This window comes from Rattus norvegicus, chromosome 10 (assembly GCF_021556685.1).
Source record: "Rattus norvegicus strain SHRSP/BbbUtx chromosome 10, alternate assembly SHRSP_T2T, whole genome shotgun sequence".
NCBI classification, from domain to species: Eukaryota; Metazoa; Chordata; class Mammalia; order Rodentia; family Muridae; genus Rattus; species Rattus norvegicus.
The window spans coordinates 53286927-53308886 of NC_141543.1; the positions used below are offsets into that span (position 1 = coordinate 53286927).

Consider the following 21960-nt stretch of genomic DNA (forward strand, 5'->3'; position numbering starts at 1 on the left):
TACACCACACCAGTAGTAAACCAGACTAACTGGATTCTGCAGGTAGTAGAGTTAGGATGAGGTTCCCTCAAAGACCATGAGTCTCTAACACGTGGTGCTCTTGGGTAGTGGAGAGCTTAAGATATCTTGGGTCCCTGGCTCCTTCCTCTCTGTTTCCCAGCCACTATGAGGCAAGCAACTTCCTCAGCCATGTACTCCCTACCACAGGCCCAAATAACCACTACCTGAAACCTTTGAGGCTGTGAGCTCGAACAGAGCCTCGCTCACAAGTTGTACGTCAGGCATTCTGTCATAGGAACAGCTGACTAACACAGCAGGGATGTTGGTGAACTCAGAGATGGGTCACCTTGTCTGGGAGTATGCCTGTTTCTCATTCCTCTATTCCATGGAGCGGGACAACGACACAGTCTGAAATTTGGGGGTCTGAAGAAAGACCGCTGGATGGAGGCAGCAACGATGCCACACAGCCCAGCACTTTCTTTGTCAGACCATTCCATCCCCAGGACTCCTAAAACAGCAAGTCTGAGCCCCCAAACCTAAGCTGCATGGGGAAGCAGAAGGCCTAGGTGAGGGTGTGATGGGGTAAGAGTCAAGGAATGAGTTCTCTTATGCTTATGAGCATCTGTTTTGAACTGTTTCTGAACCAGGGACTCCTTGGTTTAGGCCTGGAGAGAAAGGCCACGATCTTGTCCCTAACCCAGCTATACCAAAAGTAGGCCAGATTCTCCTGGTTGCCATGAAAACACATCTTGATTGGCAGTGCCAACAAAATTTCACACTCTTGATAGCATTTGCTCTGCTCAGTACCCAGGATGCCCCTTTGGGAAATGAAGAAACACAACTCAGAGAGGTTACCACTGGGCCCAAGGTCACAGCACACTGAGGACCAAAGGCAAGCCACCCAGATTTGATGCTTGGTCCCAGGCCTCGCTCACTTTATACTGTTCCTAAAGACAAGAAGATGGCTCTGTGATCCTTCAAGGCAACTGCCTGGCATCTTGCCTGCACACTCTGAACTGTGTATAAGGCCTTTCCACAAGTGATAAGCTGAGAGTCTCCAAGCAAGAAAACATTCCCCAAATCTTACAAGTGGCAACAACGGCCATAATACATCAGCTTACCATGAACTGCCACACATGAGTCTGAACTATTTCTATATGCAAAACACAAAGCAGGAGAAATGGAGGTAGGAGAGAGGAGCATTGACTTTAAACTTGGGCTGTATGGGTAGCACTCACACAAGCTCTGTGTATCTCTCTGGAAATTCTTTGCAAGATCAGGTGCATTTGTCTGAGGAGAGTGTGAGGCTCTTTCAGAGCCTCAGAGAGATGAAGGACTCAATTCCTTCAGGAGCATAGGAGTTATGGGTCAGTGCTTCCTTTAACCCTGTATTCCCTCTGAACACATAGAAATCCAGTGTCACCAGCTGTGGAGTAGCTCAGTTGAAAGAATGTTTGCCTGGCATGCACAAGGCCCAGAGCTTGATCTCCCGCACCAAATAAGCTGGGTGTGGTGGCCCATGCTTGTAATTCTGGCACTTTGGGCGTGGAGGCTGGAAGATCAGAAGTTCAAGGTCATCATCATCGGCTATGCAGTGGGACATACAGGACCTTGCTTCAAAAAACCAAAATCCAAACACTTAGTACCAAATGTTATCAAATACAGGAGAAAGTACTATGTGAGTGGGGGTGGCCAAACTGCCCGGGTTCCTGCCAGGAGGAAAGTAAGATGGAAATAGTATCTTGGGGGAGAACCACTCAGACTGCAGCACAATTCTGGCTAGACATTCCGCTGGTTGGTTTCAGGGTCCTAGAAAACACCCTTTTCATTTGTCACAGACATTTGGACATCTCTGAGCCCCACTCCCACATGCCTAGGGCCAATGACCATTTCCTGGAAGGGCTCTGACCCTCACATTACAGGCAACACAGGGCAGCTCTCCAGGTCCACAGCCCTCACTCATCATCAGCCACAGGGTCAGGGAGCCCCAGAAAAGGGGTAAGTCTGATTAACCCTGCCTCTGTGGTTGGAGAGGCGCCAGAGAGAGAGAGAGAGAGAGAGAGAGAGAGAGAGAGAGAGAGCGAGCGAGCGCCAAAGACACACAAGCAGAAGACCCTAAAGGGAGAGGTTCAGGCTCCACAATACAGTGTGTAATTATACCAGATACCCCTAACATCGGCCTCCTCCCCAAGACCCTCGACCTTCACCAGTGGGCTTCTAACTGGTGCTTGCTTGCCAATGCTGCCTTAATTTTCTCCCCACCCCTCAATAAGGGCTTGTCAGTTTCTTCCTTGCTTTGGTGTTCTTCAGAGCAGCACCCCCAGGACTGGGGAAACATCATGTGATCGGTACAACCCTCTTACTGACTATTGCACAGACCAGCTTATGATGGTCTGGAAAATCCATTTTGTGTGTGAAAGCAACAAGAGTTACCATGGAGGCCATACAAGGTTGGCTTCTAATTTTCAAACGACAGAGAACTACACATCACTAAAGTTACGTGGTGTAGAATGACATCTTTTTTTGACGATTCAACCCAGGGAAGGTATCTGAGGATGCAGCAGCCTCCAGGGGATCACTGTGGATGTTGTCAGGAAAACTACATGCAAAGGTGGAAGTCTCATACCTTCCCAAGTCTCTACTTCTCTCTCTTTTGCAGTGTACACCTTAGGAACAAACTCCAGAGAAACATAGGGCGTGAGGGAAGCCACAGTACAGAATCCAGGGAGATGTGGATCCAATTAGATGGTGGAAGCTCCTCCCAGGAAGTTGTCCCTACAGCTTCTTCTATCAGTAATGGGAAGAACGCACAAAGGTCAGCCGAGGTTTTCCCTCCCCCATTTGCAGCACACTGCTTATCTACAGGGGTCCTCCAAGAATACAAGGTCTGTGCAAGTCTGTGCCACAAAGCCGGACAGAACCAATCTGATCGCCGTTCTGCAGAGCACTCAGCAAGACCCTGTACAGGCTGCCACTTTCCCCAAAAGAAAAAGAGAGAGGAAAACAAAAACCGAGAGGGAACTAACCAGATCTGTAGTTTGCCCCTAATCAGTAGGTCAGGACTAGGCTGAGGATGGTGGAGTACAGGCGGCCTCTGTTCCTGCTGGCCAAGAAACCAAGACTAGCTTCGTTCTAACCAAGACTTCTGAAGGGGTCTCACGGCCAGGTCCAGCCAAAGTTAGGAGAGATGAAACCACAATAAGCAATATCTCCTGGTGGCAAATGACCTAGGGACTGAAATCTTAGGGGTCTTAGGGACATACCTCAGAAGCTGGCTTTTAGCAGATAACTAACTGCACATTCCCTGGGGACCCTTGGGAGAGGGTGATAGGTTGTGAGCTGAAAGGAAGAAGAGAACCCTGGCCAAAACCATGCATGCATCTCTGTATCCTCTCTCATCAATTATCCCTGGGGGACTTGTGGAGGAGAGGAGCAGGGACAATGGTCCAACAGGTCCCCTTCACCAGCCCCGCCGGGTCAGCCTTCCTCACCCCAGCCTGAGGCCCCAAATTCAGCAGGAACGAAGAGGCACCTGCTGCCACACCGCTCCATCCCCGCGAAAGGGGGACCCTGGGCGGTGCCTCCCGGCGGTCTCCTGTCACCCCCCTCATAGGGGCGGGGCGCTCCGGGAGCCGCCGCGCCCCCCACACCCCCTCCCCGCGCTCACCTGGCGCAGGTGCTGCAGCAGCGTCCCCGCCTCCTCCCGCCGGCCCTGGCGCACCATCCGCAGCAGCTCCTGGACCATGCCGACGCGCCGGTGGTAGGGGGGTAGCCCACCGCCCGCGCGCCCCGCCTTGTCCCCGGCGCGCAGCAGCAGCGACGCCCAGAAGTCGGGTCGTTCGCGGCGGGGGCCGGGCGCCGCGCCCGGGCTGGCTCTCTCCGCCAGGCTGCCCTTGGTCTGCCGAGTGCCCATGCCGCCGCCCGCCTGGGGCTGCGCGCGCCGGGCCAAGGCCGCGTCCCCCGCCGGCTTCGCGCCTCCCCGGCTGCAACTTTGGGGGAACTGTTGCGCGCGGGAGGCGCGGGCGCGGGCGCGGGGCGGGGGCGGCTGCGGCCCGCGCTCCCCACGCTCCTCCCTCCTCGCTGCCCGGGCGCGCTCTCCCGGCGCTCGTCGCCAGCCCGTCGGCCCCGCCCCGCCCCGCCGGCCGCCCCGCCCCCGCGCCGCCGCGTGTCTCCCTCCCTCTCCCGCGTCCGTTCCTTCCCGCCGCGCGTCTCTGGGCTAGGGGGTACCCAGCGCCCCCGCCCTGCTTTGTCCCGGGTGGAGCGCCCCCTGCCGGACACCGTGCTGCGTCTTTTGGGGCCCGCAGCGCCCTGGCAAAGGTCGGTGAGTCCAACCGAGTTCCCCGTTGCTTTCATGACTGCGCGTGTGGGTGAGGCCCCGCGGTTAGGGTGGTGGGAGGAGGTCGGCGCGTGCACCGACCGAGGTGGGGAAACTTTGGAACTTGGAGGTCTTGTTCGCCCTAGAGTCTAGTTTCTTAAGAGTGACCTCTTCAGAGAATCAGTACCCCAGATTGTCTGAGGTGCTGATTGAAAGCTCAGTATCTCAGGCCTGGCTCCATGCCCACTGAAGAAGCCTCTTCTCAGGGCCTGGAAATGTGCATTTGGCTAGTGTTTTGGGTGGTTCCGATGCTCGTTTCTTGGAGCCCCAGTGGCTTTCAGGTAGGTGATAGTAGTTAGTGAACGAACCCAGACCTGGACACTCTAATTTTGTGAACTTTGCATTCTCGTTCTTCGACCCTGCTAAAAGGTTTTCCTGCTACTACTACAAAGCGGAAATGTGACTTCTGGTTGGACATTCCTGTTGCCTTCTCCGGTTTCTTCTGCCAATCCCCTGGGAGCCCATGGTGCTTGGATAAGGCACTTTGGAGGCCTATATGCTCTGTTCTTAGCTGTAGGAGGGGCACAGTTTTTTTTTTTTCTCTTCTCTCCTCTCCCCCTCTTCCTCCCCCTCCTCCCCCTCCTCCTTTTCTTCTTCTCCTCTCTCTCTCTCTCTCTCTCTCTCTCTCTCTCTCTCTCTCTCTCTCTCTCTCTCTCTCTCTCTTTCTCTCCCCCCCCCCCTTTCTTTCTTTCTTGGTCCCTAGACCTGCTTTAGGCCAGGGAGCTGGAGTCTACCACCTGCTGATCCGTTATCTGGAAAGTAGCCTTGGGCTTCCAGATTCCTGGCTCCTCCTGGCAGGTTAGAATAGTAACATAGTAACATTATGTCAAGAGTTGGAAGGTGAAGACTGTGAGTCTGTGTTTACCCAGGTCCTTTTTTTGTTTGTTTGTTTGTTTGTTTAACAAAGTTTCTCCCTGTCTGGAACTCCCCAAGCAAGCTAGTTTGGCTGGACAGTGAACTCCAGGAATCCACCTATTTTTCTTCCATTTTCCTAGCCTAGGATTATTAGGTGATACTACCACACAACTTTTTTTTTTTTTTCTTTAAAGATAGGTCACATTATGTATCCCTGGCTAACCTGGAACTTTTTACATTAGACTAGGCTGGCCTTGAATTCTCAGATTCACCTGACTCTGACTCTCAAGTGCTGGGATTAAAGGGGTGTGTGACAATTTTTCTTTTTTTAAAAAAAATTAAAATATTTTATAAATTTAAATCTTTAAATTAATTTAGAGTTTAATTCTTTTTAAAAAATGGGTCGTACTCAGGTCCTGCTTGCCCAGACAAGCACTTTACCAATTGAGCTGTCTCTTAGCCCAGTGGATACTTTTTGAAAAAAAAAAACTTGTAGTAACACTTGTTATTCAGGACCATCCTCAGCAGGGTTTGGCACCAGGGAAGGGAGGCTTAGCTTGGTTCTGAGTTTATAGTGAAGCAGCTGGGTGGGTGTTGATGGATGGGAAATGACGTAGTGGAAGCACCACATCCGTATAAGGAGGTTCTGGCTAACCTGGCCTAACCGAATTGCCGAAGACAGAGCGAGTCAACAGCCCTGCAGGCCGGTAGAGGATGAGAAACCTCATCAGACATTGCAGGTGACCGTCACCCGGAATAGTTCTTCCTAAACTGACTTGAGAAAACTGACTCTTTGCTGGAACCGGATTCTACAAGGACACACAGCGATGGCCTGGGAAGAGGGTTCAGGAGCCTGACAAGTTGGGCCACCCAGGGATTCTTACCAATAGATGAGCTCCAAGTAGAGGTGCTGGTACAAATGAGAATTCTTTTCCTTCTTCCCAAATGTGTCTTCTTTGTCAACCCTAAGTGCCTTGAGGATGAGGCCTTAAGTTTCCCCACGTTCCTTTTCTGCAGCCCACTCTCAGATGTTCTTGGAAAACACTGCTCTGGCTTTACCGTTTAGCACTCCATTCAAAACTGCTTGGCCTTTGTATACAGAGGACACTTATTGGGGTCTTGAGAATCTGGTTCAGGAAATATCCCTGGGTCTCATTTCTGGCCTGAAAAGTAGTTGTGAAGGATCTCTGCTGATGGGTCCCCTTTCAAGGGGGAATGGATGCCACCCACCTAGAGACAGACCCCAAACCCGAGCCAGCAAGTTGACCTGCTTGAGGATGTATGATGGCGTGGATGCAGTCCCACTGGGGATCCGAGGTCATTCTTCCTTTGAATCCATCCTTCTGTTATTTTTATCTTCCCAATTTTTCTCTTTCTAGGCTTGCTCTCAGTAGCGGCCATTCAGATCTTCTCCATTTATTAAGAGATGAATTGAAAAGCCGAGTGTGGTGGCATTTTAATCTTCGCATTCGAGAGACAGAGGCAGGCATTTTTTTTTTTTGTGACTTCGAGGCCTGCCAGGTCTACAAAGTGAGTGGAGGACAACCAGAGCTATTACACAGAGAAACCCTGTCTCAGAAAAACCAAACCAAACCAACCAACCAACCAACCAAACAAACAAACAAAAACAAAAAACAAAAAACAAGTGGGGGGTTGAGTTTGCCCCGACCTGCTCCTGCTACCAATGCTCCACCCCCTTACTTCCATTTCAGCAGAGCTTTTCTGTTTGTTTAAGGCAAGGTTTCTCTGTGTAGCCTTGGCTGTCCTTGAACTAGCTCTGTAGACCAGGTTGGCCTCAAATCAGGGAACCCCCTGCCTCTGCCTCCCAAGAGCCGGGATTAAAGGTGTGTGCCGCCAGCACCCTGCTTCAGCTAAGCTTCTAACAAATGCCTCGTATTTATTGTTACAACTTCTCTACCTCCATCCATTCTCCTTCCACTACAGTTTGGCTTCCCGCCACACCACATCACTGAAATGTGTCTTGCCAGTGACCTAGTTGCTAAATTCAGTGGCTACTTTCCGTCTTCTTACTCAGACGCAGCACCAGATCCTGCTGCCTTCTTGGTTTGGGTTCAAACTGCTTTCTTCTAGTCTGACATGATGTTGTGCCCCTGGAATTCCAGCTCTTGGGAGGTTGAGGCAGGAGGATAGCAGGTTTGAAGCTACATAGGGAATTCCAGGACAGTGTGGGGAATTTAGAGGAAGACTGAAAAGGGACTATTCTGTGGCCTTCCTATTCTGTGCCGGAGACGGAGCCTAGAGTCCTGTGCGCCTTTTCTTCTCAAGTTCGTTAGAGCTTACCCCTGTCCTTTACTTGTGGGCAGTGATGTCTGAATCCTCATTGTAGGCTATGTCGTGGCTTACACTCGTGGCTTCCATACCGTGCACACATTGATGGCTCTGGGTCTTTTTAGTTTATGAGCTAATTACTGACCTGCCCTTGGCTCGTGGTTATCAGCAGAGACATTGAGAGTAGAGACCAGGACTTCACTGCTCTGGCAGAGGAAATAGGAGGAACATCGGCATGTTTGCATAAGTTCTTGCCTCCAAGCCTGCAGGGGCAGTGTGAGGGCCCAGATGGATGCTCCACATGCAGATGGTTTGTGTCATAGCTGAGAAACATGGAGCTTGGGAGGAGAGAATCTACAGCTTTATAGAAGGAGCCATAAACTGCCATCCTTCAAGTGTACTTGTTAGAAGCACAACACTGAGAAGAGGCTCAGGTAACAAGGGGCAGGGTCTTTCCATCCACAAGAAGTGAGAGTGTGGCAGGCTCCCTGAGGAATAGCTTTTAACAGTGTCACCTTCCTCCAGTGAGTATATCCTCTTCCGGAGCACTCAGGTCTCTGCTCACTGTCAGGGACAGGCCAGGGACTCTGGAGCGAGTGTGCATTGGATCATCTCCTTTGGCACCGGCACCTGGCTAATGGAGTCTGCTAACACCGGCATCAAGGCCGGTGGCTCCCTTCTGCTGTCTGGTTCTCCGGCTCTCCATATGCTGTGTTTTGGGCTGCATCGTTTCCACATATTCTGCCATTCCTTCCTTTCAGCGGCTGTGAGATTTGCTTTGCCTATGGTCCTGATTTGGTGAAGAAATGGAAGCTTTGCCCGGTTAAGTGATTTGCCCAGGGTCTCACGGACAGCGAAGGGCAGAGCCGGGGAGTTGAACTTAGGTCTGTGAATGGAAAGCCTGCGTTGTTAGGACTTCATACCATTCTGTCTTCATTTTAAAATAGGTCTCTGGTACACAGCGATCGCCTTGGGTCTGTCCATTTGACACTCTTCTTTTTCTTCTCTCCTCTCTGCTAGCCAGCTTTCCTTTACTAGAGCAAGTATCTGAGAGAATCAACTTATAAAGAAAAACGTTTATTTGGGCTCATGGTTTTATTTATTTATGATTAATAAAGATTTATTTTATTTTTTTGTAGTGGGAAATATTAAAAAATCGGAACACCATCTCATGCTAGTGCCGGCACTGTGGGGCCACCTGGCATCAGCAGGGTTTTCCCATCTCTGCTGACTCTCTGGCCTGGAGCTCTTGAAACATCTCCTCCCAACTCGATAAGTTCCCTTGGCGGGTTGCTGCCATGCCAGTCCCATGCTGCCATCCGCCGCTTGTGGTTATAGTCATAATTCTCAGTCGCCCGGTAAAAATCAGAGCTCTAGACGCTTGTAATTTATCAATCAGATTTATATCAGTAAGTTTTCACCCTATAAAACTTCCACACAATAAACTCAGAGACAATTGATATTGATATAAACTGCCCACCTAGATAAGACAAATTTTCCTGTAATAATCCATCCCTTATAAGATATTCATAGCTACCTGTGGCTATTTGGGTCGTCCTTCTCCTCCTCTGTCTATGTTCTTCACCCTCCTTCTTCTGTCTCTCTCCTCTCAAAAATTCTGCACCTGTCTTTCTTTTTCACAGCCCATTCACAAGCCTTGCCTTATCTTGTGCCTGCCCTCACCTGCATGGAGACATCAACCCACAATTTTTATCATTTGCATGTATGTGTGTGTATCTGTGTACAGGTATGTACACCCAAATGCAGGTACCTTTAGAGACCAGAAGAGGACATCAGATTCCCTGGAGCTGGAGTTAAAGGTGTTCTTGAGCCATGGAGGTGGTTGCTGGGAGCCAAACTGTGTCTTTTGCCAAAGCTGTATGCACTCTCTGCTGAGCCTTCTTTTCGGGTCCTGTTTTAATTTTATTTTAATTTTATTTTTAAAGATGTATTTGTTTATTATATATAAGTACACTGTCCCTGTCTTCAGACACACCAGAAGAATACATCAGGTCCCATTACAGATAGTTGTGAGCCACCATGGGGTCACTGGGAATTGAACTCAGGACCTCTGGAGGAGCAGTCAGTGCTCTTAACCGCTGAGCCATCTCTCCAGCCCCTGTTTTTATTTTAAATGGGATTCTTTTCTCCCTTCCAGACAGTGTCTCAGTAAGTAGCTCACCCTGGACACAAACTTGCAGGCCTGGGTCAGCCTCACAAGTGATGGGGTTTTAGGTGCTGGTTGACACATGAGGTAGATTCCTGTTACAGGTTTTCCGTCTGTGATCAGGGAGCTTTTAGCCCACTGCTTTGGTGCTGGGTAGCAATGGTGGGAAATGCATGCAGGGACTCCCTTTGTTCCCTTTGTTCACTTTGAGTCTGAGAGGTGAAAGAGGAAGCGGTCAGTGTTCTCCAGGTCCATTCAAGGGCTGTGACCTCGGTGACCTTACGACTTCCCAGTAGGGCCCACCTCTTAGTGTTTTACTGCCTTCCAATAGTGTTACCCAGAGACCAAGCTCAGCAGGGGACCTTAGGAGACATTTAAAGTTCAAATGATAACACTCTCCCTTCTTCAGGCTTTTCTGTCACCTCACAACTGGCTACTAAGTGTGACATTGTTAATGCTAAGGAACTGTCCTGCTGTCTTCTTGTTTGCTCTTGTCACTCATTTACGTACAGGTCTTCCCACAGGCCACTGTCCTTTCCTCCTTAGCAGAGATTCTGCCATCCCCTAAGACTTAGGTGTCACCTTCATGCGAGGCATCCATGCCCACCTTTGGGTGACTCTACAGGGGACAATAGCATTTCTGGTGCTTCTGTTTGCACACGGCATTCTTCCTCAGACATCCTTCATTCCTCTTTCTCTTTTAGGCTTCACTTGCTGTCACTTTCTCTGGGATGGCTGCTTGGATCCCTTGGCCTCCTACTAGCTAAGCTCAGCTGTCCATCCTGAGTATACTGAAGTGCCTCTGCCTATACGAGATGTTATAGGATAGAGCCGTCGTGAGTGGAGGCTGTTATCCATCAGCGCCTGCATAGTACGGAACCTGAAACGCTGGGAGAGCTCAATAAGTCACTGAATGAAACATTGCTTTCTGGTCTGCCCTGCTTCAGAGAGCTGTGTGTTATTGTCTTGTTGCCGTGACACCTGACAGCGGAAGGGAAGGTGTGGCGATTGGAGTGTCAGGTGGCTGACGGGAGGCATGCTCATGCCCAGCCCACTTTCTTGTTTCTTTCTTTTTATCCCATCTAGGATTCCTGGGTAATTGTGAATCCAGTCAAGTTGATAATGAGGGTTAGCCATCTCGAACTTCCTCCATGTGGTCTTGCTGCCACGACCGACACGTTCTGCCCTGCCTTCCCTTCCGCGATGCACTGAGACTGACTGGAACTGTGTGCAGAGCAAACCTCCCCCCCTCCCACTGCTGTTGTTTGTGGCAGCTGACCACAGCAAGAACAAATGCTGCTCACAGCACCGAAGAAGTGACTCAGGGCATTTGCATCGAGGAGGAGTTGTTATGGATGCTAAGGCTCCCACTCACCTCAGCTCTGTGACCCCACTAGAGCCGGGTGTGAGAGAAAACTAGTGTGAGTTTTTCTTTCCTCGGTCTCATGACCATTTGCGGACTGAGAAGAATTTAGTGCTGACCTTTGGGGGACATCAGTGCCTCTGCCACATACAACAAAGGACTTTTCTGTTTCTTACTTGACAACACTCTTTTGCTTGATCAAAGGCTAGTCAGTCTCTTTAATGTGGACTCTCTCCTAGACCCGTCTGTGTATTTCCTTGTGAGATCTAGTGTTAGCGAAGAACTCTGCCAAGGCCGTTTAGCCAGAACCCTCGGCTTCACTATCTGATTGCTCCCACGAGCAGCGTTTTTATTCTGCACCAAGCCTGCTGAGGGTGGTGCTTGTTCAAGCTGGCTTGTCTTCAGTAGGAATCCTGTCAGGTCAGTTTAGCCAGATGCCCTCTTACTTTTCCTATTTCCTCTTGGTAATTTTCCACCCACTGATCTTACCCTCACCCATAGCTATATGTTTCCTGTCTGTGGTGCAGCCAGGATTAAGCCCTGAGAAGTGTGTTGTAGATGTCCCTAATTTGGGGACATGATTTTGAACAAGGTTTTCTTTGTGCTGCTTTCCCAGGTATTGAAGAACTTTTTTTCTTTGACAGGTTCATTTTTCTCTCCAAAGGAAGACTTGTCTTTTGGTGGTATCCACAGTAATCCAGTTAGTTATTTCTCTATCCCATTTGGGCAAAATGCTTTAGGGTTCCTTTATCTATTGTTTTTCTCCTTGCTCTGACAAAGTACCTGTCACAGGCAATCTGATGAGGGAAGCTGTTATTTGGCCTACTGTTCAGGAGTGTATAGTCTGTTGTGGTGGCAAAGTCACAGCAGCACAAGGTAGCCAGTCACATCCCACCTGCAGTCAGGAAACAGAGAGAAAGATAGATGTTGGCACTTCACTTAATTTATCCATATTTTATTTTTTTCTTATATTTTTGGCTGGGCATGATAGTTTATGCCTTTAATCCCTATACTGGGGAGGCAGAGACAGATGAATCTCTCTAGGTTCCAGGTTAGCCAGAGCTATATAATAGAGACCCTGTCCCCCATGCTCAAAAATACATATTGTTTTAATTTTTTGATTATTCGAGACAGGGTTTCTCTGTGTAGCTCTGGCTGTTGTAGAACTTCCTTTGTAGACCAGGCTGGCCTCAAACTCAGAGATTCACCTGCCTCTGCCTCCCAAATTGCTGGGATTAAAGGTGCACCACAACTGGCTGGCAAAACTTTAAAAAAATTTTCTTCATTGTATTCAGTCTAGGTCCTTGGCGATGGAATGGTGCCACTCACATTCAGGATGGATCTTCCAGCCCTTGTTAACCCAGTCTAGAAACTTCTCAGAGACATGGCTAGAGGTTTGTCTGCTAGATGAGTTTAGATCCTGGCAAGTTGACAGTTGATATTAACCACCGCAGTCTCTAAAAGCAGGCATATGTCAGGCACAGATATAAACCCCTGTTGGTTAGCCTGAAGTCTGGGCCATATAATCCAGCCCTCATGTGACATCCTAAGTATCCAGTGCCTCTCTTCATCAGGAGTCTAGAAGCCCGAGACCACCACAGACCTCTGCTGGTCGGTGTACACACCGAGAGTCAGAGATGCTATTGAGAGAAATGGCCTTCCAGGGAGGGCAACCTAGGGAAGGACAGGAGAGCTAGCAGCTAAGTCTCCAGCATCAGAGGCACACATCCTGATCTGTCTACCTAGTGCAGCCAAGGGCCATGAACCATGATTTCATGTTTTCCTTTCTGGTCTCTAATTGGGTTTTCATTGCTCCATGCATGGCCTGCCTTAATCTCTTTCTCTAGTTTGTTGTATAATAGGAGTTCACAAACTCATCATCCAAAGCAAAGCCAAGCTGCAGCACATCTGGGATGGTATGATTTGGACCTGGGATGCCTGGGAAAGGTTTGGTCCAGGCTTAGTTTTCTTAGGATCTGCTGGGACCTGTAAGAGGTAAGGCCTGCAGGGGAAGCATTAGGTCATCGTGGGCGTGTCCTTCAAGGGTTTACCCTTTGCTTATGCTTCCTTTCATTTCCCTGCTGCCATGAGCAGCTTCCTCTACTCTTGCCATGATGTTGCTGCCCTGTCATAGACTCAAAAGCAATGGAGGGGCTGGAGCGATGGGTCAGTGGTTAAGAGCACTGGACGATCTTATAAAGGACCCCAGTTAGAGTCCCAGCACTCACGTGGCAGCCCACAACTGTCTATAACTCCAATCTCAAGGGATCTGACACCCTCTTTTGAGGACACCAGGCATGCAAGTGGTGCACAGACATGCATGCAGGCAAAACACCACCACACATAAAATAAATGTAGACAAAAAAAGGCAGTAGAACTGTGTGACCGTGGGCTGGAGCCTCAACCTCCAATCTGTGGGGCCCCCAAAACCTTTCACCTTTGTAAGTTGATTACCAGGCCTTTGTAACAGTAATGGAGAACTAAGACTTGACACAGGAAATGACATGAACTTGCAGGTTTCTCCTCCAACCGGAGATCCTGCCTCCTACTGCTTAAGTAGCCCATGTCCCGAATCTGGCGTTTATCCATCGTTGCTTTCCCTTTTATATCATTTTAAATTTACTTACATGGAGAATTTCCAACACTCGCAGCTTGAAACTAGCCTGATCTTGCTTTGTCTGACCTTCACTTCTTTTCCACGTCTACTGTTTTGGTGGTTGTTTACGGTGCTGGGTCAAATGGAAGGCCCAGTGCTTTCCGGGCAGGTGCTCTGTCACTGCCTTATATCCCCAGGCTCCGGTTTACACTTTTATTTTGACATAGTGTTTTACTAAATTGCTCTGACTGGCCTTGACCTCCTCTGTGACTCAGGCAGGCCTTGAACGCTGGGCTTCTGCATCCCTTAGGCAGTTGTGTTCTGTGTACGTTTCTACAGGGTGTCTATTCTTGCTTTGGGTTCCCCCCCCCCCCCCCCCCCCCGGAGCTGGGGACCGAACCCAGGGCCTTGCGCTTCCTAGGCAAGCGCTCTACCACTGAGCTAAATCCCCAACCCCGCTTTGGGTTATTTTTAACTTGGTAAAAATTCATCTTGCTGTACGAATTTTTTTGTGGAACTACTTTTTCCCTGTACTAGTTAGTGTGTCAGTAGAACTCTGTCTTGTGGAGACCACCGTAAATCCTTTACTTTGTGCAATGAGCTTATACCTTGGCTTACTGCTCCAATATGTCACTGATGGCCATTCTGTATGTTTATGGGTTTTACTGTTGTGAAGAGTGCTGTGCTTCTCCTCCTCCTCTTCCTCCTCTTCCTCCTCCTCTTCCTCCTCCTCTTCCTCCTCCTCTTCCTCCTCCTCTTCCTCCTCTTCTTCCTCCTCCTCCTCCTCTTCCTCTTCCTCCTCCTCTTCCTCCTCCTCCTCCTCTTCCTCTTCCTCCTCCTCTTCCTCCTCCTCTTCCTCCTCTTCCTCCTCCTCTTCTTCTTCCTTCTCCTCCTCCTCTTCCTCCTCTTCCTCCTCCTATTCTATCTGTTCATTGCTTCTGAACTAACTAGTAAGTGAAAGAAAGGAATAAAGGCTGGTGTTCTCAGGCCTGTTTGTAGAGGTTAACACACAGGGCATTGTGGAAAAAGCAGTTGGGCAGGAGAGAAGGCTCAGCAGTTAAGGGCTTGGTTCTCTTGCAGAGCCCCCCAACCCCGGTTGGTTCCCAGCACCCATCTGTAACTCCAGTGCCTGGGGAATTGGATGCCCTCTTCCGTGGAGGCAGGCACTATACCCACATACACAGACACATCTATACACGAGGTTAAAAACAAAAATCCTTTTAAATTCGCTTATTCAGATCCAGATTGCTCCGCTCAGCAGGAACACTTAGAATTTACATGTGAATCCTCATTGCTGGGAAACTAAAGGAGCTGTATTCTCTTCTTTTCCAGTCGTGTTTCAAATGAATCTTTATTGATTGATCACGCTGTGCGTTTCAGCGCAATCAAGTTATTTTCCAATAACCACCTTTACTTCGTTTCTAGAGCCTTGTATGTTTTTCTGAATGTAGAAACTAATACTTCATATCCACAGCAGTCTGCAAAGCTAGAGTTCACTGGGACTACAAGCCAAGCCCAGGAACTGTGCTCCAAGTTTTCCTTGGAGTGTGAAGGAATCCCCCATGGCGACAGCCAGGGAAGCTGTTTAGCAAAGCAACACCGGCTGTTAGGTGCTTAGGAGATAAAGCAAACTATTGATGTACTGAGTACTTGATGTTACTACTTCCTGTTTTTAACAGGCACAAAGGAACCATCACAGTTAGTCCATTTCCTGGAAATAATAGCCTTCTTCCCCCCCCCCCCCCCCCAGCTGGGGACCGAACTCAGGGCCTTGCGCCTGCTAGGCAAGCGCTCTACCGCTGAGCTAAATCCCCAACCCCCAATAATAGCCTTCTTAAGAGTCTGTCTCATCACCCTCAAAAAGAAGAAGAGTTGCTTAGGTGCCCACAAATATTGTCTTACATTAGGGCAAATTATAAAAAAAAAAAAATCTTGTTTCCGCATTGAAATTTCTTGGAACCTGTAACAGCCCAGAAAGACTAATCTTTACAGACAAGCCAGCATGGTCAAACAAAACAAAATGAGCAAACAAAAGAGTCTTAGTTCCAGTCGGGAGGAAGAGAACTCTTAGAAGCCTTAGGGAGGAATAGTATGCATTACTTTGGGTCACTTCTGTAGTTGTCACATGCTCACACTGAATTGCAAAGGATGCAGAGTGTTTCTTTGCGAGTTCATCTGGCTTTGCCAAGCAGTGAGTGCGGTGTGGAAATTATTCTCCTAGTCTGGAAATAGCTCAGCTATGAGCTTGGGGACACATCATGAAGTTCTCTCTGGGTCCTCAAGTTGGCACCTCCGATATTCTGTCAGTGAGCAAAACTGAACTGCAATCCTCAGAGTTTTGCATGAAGAGGTCAAACATGCTATTTCATTACATTCGCTATCCAGCTGACAGGTAGGCTAACCGTTTATTTCTTGTCTGGAACTATCTATCTATCCATCTATCATCTATCTTTCTAAAGGGAATTTATAGGAACGATTTACAGGCTGCAGACCAACTAACCCAACAATGGCCAGCTACGAGTGGGAAGTCCGAGAGTGTAGTAGCAGCCCAGTCCTACAAGGCTGGGTGTTTTCAGCTGGGTTTCTGTATAAGCTGGAATCCTGAAGAAGTAGGCTCCCATAGATGTGCTGGCAGGTAAGTGCAAGCAGGTGTCTTTATATGGGCCTCCGTCAGAAAGTATGGCCCAGATTAATGGTGTGCTTCAAGGCCTGGATTAAAGAAAGGCATATGTCGATCCAGATTAAGATAATGTGTTGTCGTCCTGCTTCAAGATCCAAGTCAAAAGTGTGCCCTCCATTTGTGGATGGTAGTTTATTCCAAATGTAGTCACGTTGACAACCAAGAACAGCCATCGTAGTTTCCAAACTAAACAGCAAGTGAAAAAGTCATAAACCTGGAGTTTTCAGGCCTGTTTGTAGAGAACAATCTACGTGAGGTTGTGAAATACCAGTTGTGGGGCCGGAGAGATGGTTCAGCTGTTAGAGCCCCTGGTGTGGATGCAGAGGTCTCAGGTCTAATCCTGGGACCCACAAATGACTCACAACCTGTAACTCTGGCTACATTTTCTAATGCTTAGAGATATTGTTTAACAGTTTGTTACATTTATTTATTTATGCACGTTGTTATGACAGCCCCCAGGCTGTCCTGGAACTCACTATGTAAACCAGGCTGGCCATGAACTCACAGAAATTCACCTGCCTCTGCCTCCCAAGTGTGGGAATTAAAGGTGTGTGCCACCATGCCCGGCTGAAGAGACATTTATTACTGTCAGGACTGGGGCTGGAGTTCTACTGGCATCAGATGGGTAGAAGCCAGAGGCAGTGTTGAAAACCCTACTCTGCACTACACAGACTTCTCTCTCTGAAGAGAACTTATGTAGTCTAACATGGCAATGGTGTCAAAATGTAAAGAACCTTGATGTGGGAGCTGGACAGTCAGATACACAGTTAAGGGTATGTGTTGCTCTTTCAAAGGATCCAGGTTCGGTTCCCAGCTCCCACATGGTGGCTCAAGGCCAACCACCACTGTAGTTCCAGGATATCTGACACCATCTTCTGCCTCCCATGGGCGCCAGGCCTGCCTGAGGTTCTCATACATATAGACAGGCAAAACAAAGGAAAAAAAATAAAGAGAAGAGAAAAAGAATCCAACACAGAACTAGAATCTGAGCACCCAGGTGCCTGCCACCCAGTTCTCAGAAAGTTGAACTGTCTGTCCACCCCAGTAATCTGCTGTTATAAGCATTGGGGTTACAGTTCCTGACCAGTGTGTACCTGAGCCTCCTTTGCGGCATGACCCTGTGACTGGTTCTTACCAGTGGTCCATAATCTAGAGTGAAGTGTGCTACTCCCCTCTAAGGATTCCCTTTCCCTTTCTGCTGGCAGGGTAAGACGACTAGGATCTGGGAGAGCCAGGGTTGCAGCCTTGGATCCCTGAGTCACCATATGGGAGAGCTACCCATCCACTGGAAACATAGGTGGCATCTTAAAAAGTTTTAGCTTTTGTTATTACTCTGTGTGTATGCGTGTGTGTGTGTGTGTGTGTGTGTGTGTGTGTGTGTGTCTGTGTGTGTGTCTGTGTGTCTGTGTGTGAAATGTATATGTGTGTGTGCCACACAGCATGCATGTGGAGGCCAAAGGACAACTGTTGGGAGCTCATTCTCTCCTTCCACTTGGTTGAGGCGGGGGGTCTCATTTCTTTACCCTTTTGTGTATTCTAGGCTAGCTGGCCTTTGAGCTTACAGGCAGGCAGTTCTGTGTCTGCCTTCCATCTTGCCACAGGAGTGCTGGGACTACACATGTGTGCTACTGAATCTGCTAAAAACAAGCCAAGCATCGGTGGCAAAGCGCTTGGGAGGCAGAAGCAGGCAGATCTCTGAGTTCAAGGTCATCTTCTCTACAAAGTGAGTTCAAGGACAGCCAGAACTACACAGAGAGACCCTGTCTTGAAAACAAAAACCAAACAAACAAAAAATCCCTGGCCACATAGTTTATTATTTGTTTTATGTGTATGGGTGTTTTGCCTGTATGCATGCCTGTGCACAACATGAGTGTCTTGTCCTTGAGGAGGAAACTGGAGTTTATTTGAGTTTCTTTTGTTCTGGCTTTCTTTCTTCTTTTTAAAAGATTTATTTATTTATTATATGTGAGTAAACTGTAGCTATCTTCAGACACACCAAAAGAGGACATCAGATCTCATTTACAGACGGTTGTGAGCCACTTTGTGGTTGCTGGGATTCGAACTCAGGACCTCTGGAGGAGCAGTCGGTGTTCTTAACCACTGAGCCATCTCTCTAGCCCTTGTTCTAACTTTCTTGCATGTGTGTCTATGTAGCACATGCATGCCTGGTGCACTCAGAGGCAGGAAGAGGGTGTTGGATCCCCTGGAACTAGAGTTGTAAGGTATCATAGGTGCTAGGAATCAATCATAGGTACTGAGGTTAAGGTGTGAGCTTTCACGTTTGAGTCAACAGATATCATAAAAGCTTATCTCATCTCAGTGAATAAGTTGCTCCCAAATCTATAAGTAAATATGTAGATTCTCTCTGACTTGTGTTGACACAAGGAGCCTTAGAAAGCAGAGAGAGGGCCTGGGGATTTAGCTCTGGTAGAGCGCTTACCTAGGAAGCGCAAGGCCCTGGGTTTGGTCCCCAGCTCTGAAAAAAAGAACCAAAAAAAAAAAAAAAAAAAGAAAGCAGAGAGAACTTTTAATCCTAATACTCAGGAGACAGAGACAGGCAGATCTCTGACATCCAGGCATCCAGGCCAGCCTGGGCTACAGACTGAGGTCCGGGACAGCCAGGGATACAGAGAAACCCTGTCTCTGTCTGAAAGAAAGAAAGAAAGAAAGAAAGAAAGAAAGAAAGAAAGAAAGAAAGAAAGAAAGAAAGAAAGAAAGGAAGGAAGAAAGAAAGGAAGGAAGGAAGGAAGGAAGGAAAGAAAAGAAAAGAAGAAGGGATTGCATGCTAGTTATTTTTGTTTCTGAGTTTAGCCTACGGTTGATTCCAAGCTTACCACTGAGTAGTGCCTGTCCCTGCTCTGTGTGATTCAGTTACATCATCAGGTTGTTCAACTTGATTGAGCCACAGGATATCCAGAGATATGGCTAAACATTGTTTCTGGCTATTTCTGTGCTGCAGTTGGGTCTGCAGTATTTCCTCCAAGACACATGTGTTAGAGGTTTGGTTGCAGCCAAGAGATAGGACCAGCAGGATGTGGTGGTGTAATATCTGTAATCTCAATACCAAGGAAGCTGAGACAAGAGGATTGCCACAAGTGTGAGGTCAACCTGGGCTATACCATGAGATGCTGTCTGTAATATACAGGAGGAACAGAGGAGGGACTAGTGGGTAAGTTAAGTCATTGGGCTTTGTTCTGATCCTCTCTCTCTCTTTCTCTTTGCTTCCCAGAGGCCGTGAGCTGAACACCCCTGTTCTGCTAAGTGCTCCCACCATGATGGCCTGTGCTGCTACAGGCCCAAAGCAACGAGGCCAGATGAGACTGTGAGCCAGGACAAGCCCTTCCTCCTAACACATTTACCCCCGGTGTGGAAGGCTAGCTCTGGGGCTGCCACTTCCTCGGAAACATGGTGGCGTGGCTGTGGAAGGTGCTGGTGGGCGTTGGTCTCTCCGCCCTCGCCCATGCTGCCTTTTCGGCTGCACAGCATCGTTCTCACACGAGGCTGGCAGAAATGAAGTATGAGCCGCTGCCGACCGATATAGTTCTTCAGACACTTTTGGCCTTTGCCCTTACCTGTTATGGCGTAGTTCATACTGCAGGGGACTTTAGAGACCGGGATGCCACTTCAGAACTAAAGAATGTGACATTTGACACCTTAAGGAATCGCCCGTCTTTTTATGTGTTTCAACATTCTGGTTCCAGTCTTCTCCAGCCTTCGGATACAACTCGTTCTTCAAACCTCAACGTGCCATCTTCCGATGACATACGGTTGAAGTTTTGAAATCGCAAATCATCACTGCACCGTTCAGCTTTTTTTTTTTTACAAATTAAGTAGCAGAATTAAGTACTGGGATTTGGGCTGTAAAACACCCCCTACACATCAGTATTTGTACTGATATTTCAGACTTAATTTAAAAAAAATCTATAATTAAAAAACAAAAGAAAAGGTATTTATGTCAGGGACTCTCCTGCAGCTGTAGAAAGCTCATTAACTGTGGGTTTGATTCTGGGTGAGGCAAACACTGGAATCTCAGCCCAAGTAAAACAGACACTGCAGGTGGACCCCATCCCGTCCGTCCGTCAAGGGGCTGAATGGAACATGAAAGCCTCAGTAAGGAAGACGTGCACTTTTGCATGCTTGAACTGAGACATCGACCTCTCCCTGGCTCTGTCGCCTAAACCCAAACGTGAGCTCTTCGTGCATTCTGAGCCTTTGAAACTGAGCTTGCATGTGGGCTCTCCTGGGCTCTGCTCACTGACTACAGTCCTGAAGGAACTTGAAGAAGGTTTTCACAATGTGTGATTTGATTCTTCATTAAGAGGAATGTCTCTTCACCACAGGTTCCTTCAGGCGCTCAGACTGATGATCTGAAGGCCGCTGTGAGCTATAAGCTTAAAGGTGGTGATGATTTTCCATGCTGGGTGAAGAGGGGCAAGGCTAGCATTCCCAGAACAGTGCACATGAGAGGTGGAGGGAGCCTTGCCCCTGCCAATCTAACTACCCCTGTGGCCAGTTCCACATGTCGCTTGCTGTGGCTGATTATATGCCCACTTCTCTTGCTGTGGATCCATATGAGATTCTGGCATTTGCAAAGGTATTAAGTTTGTCAGAGGACAAGAACCAAGGAGGGGGATGTGTTTATGTAAAACGGTCCCCTGGTATCTACAGAGGATTGACTCTACAACCATGCACAGAAACCTAAAATCCTCGGATGCTCAAGTAGCTTTTAGAAAATGACATGGTATTTCCATAGAAGCTATGCCCACCCTCCATATACTTCCCGTCATCTCTAGATTACGCATGACACCTAGTACCATGTAAATCCTGTGTAAAGAGATGCTGTACTGCATTGTTTGGGGAGTAATGATAAGAAGATGCTTGCATATGTTTGCTACAGATGGAATTTCCCCCAGATATCTTTGGTTAGCAGTTGGCTGAGTCTGTCTGGTTTGTTTACTTGTCCTTATGGTCTACTTTTACAAGAATGTCGTCTCCCTGAGGTGATTGTGTTTGTCTTGGTTCCTTGTGGTGTCCTTCTTTCCTGTCATAGTGCTTGATGTGTCCTTGCTTGTGAGTTATCGGGGAAGGGGCAGAGGTGTGTGTGTGTGACAGACAGACAGACAGACAGACAGACAGACAGAGAACATAGATACACACATAGACACACACCAGAAAGAGGGAGGAAAAGAGAGGCAGTCAGACCTGGAACTTGATATGGAACTTGATATATATAGCAGACTGGCCTTGTACTCACAGACATCTGCTTGCCTCTGTCTCAAGTACTGGGATTAATGATGTACACCACCATACTTGTGTTTTTTTCATACATACTTATCAAGAAAGACTCTGAACCTAACGTTTTAGGACTCCCTGTTGACTGGTCTGAAGCTTTCACTACTGTTTCTGCTCCTTCCCGTCTGAAATTTCCCACCTTGGCTTCCATGAGGTAGTAAGGGAAGCCCTGTACTGGATCCCTTCCTCTTTTGACATCACCTGTCCAGAGACCCCTTCCTCCAGCATGTTGAGCGCACACAGCCCTTCTGACTTGTCTCTGGCTGTCTTCTCATTCTAAGAGACCGCCTTACTTACTTTTCTGTTAGAGAGTACTTTACTCACTTTTGTTTCCCTTGCCTGG

At 48.3% G+C, this 21960-nt stretch overlaps 2 protein-coding genes across 2 annotated transcripts in view; one reads left to right on the top strand and one right to left on the bottom strand.

Moving 5' to 3' along the window:
- Lrrc75a (leucine rich repeat containing 75A) overlaps nucleotides 1-4046 on the bottom strand; it is a 44653-nt gene extending 40607 nt beyond the window's left edge. Inside the window, 1 exon segment of the mRNA NM_001398992.1 lies at nucleotides 3668-4046. Within this exon segment, the coding sequence (NP_001385921.1) occupies nucleotides 3668-3913 (246 nt within the window). The 5' untranslated portion in view covers nucleotides 3914-4046.
- A 144-nt stretch (nucleotides 4047-4190) lies between these two features.
- On the top strand, nucleotides 4191-21324 carry Mmgt2 (membrane magnesium transporter 2). The gene is given in 3 exon segments (NM_001013967.2): nucleotides 4191-4317; nucleotides 17866-18048; nucleotides 19555-21324. A coding segment is annotated over 1 exon segment (375 nt). The 5' UTR covers nucleotides 4191-4317; nucleotides 17866-18048; nucleotides 19555-19730; the 3' UTR covers nucleotides 20106-21324.
- Nucleotides 21325-21960: the final 636 nt, after the last annotated feature.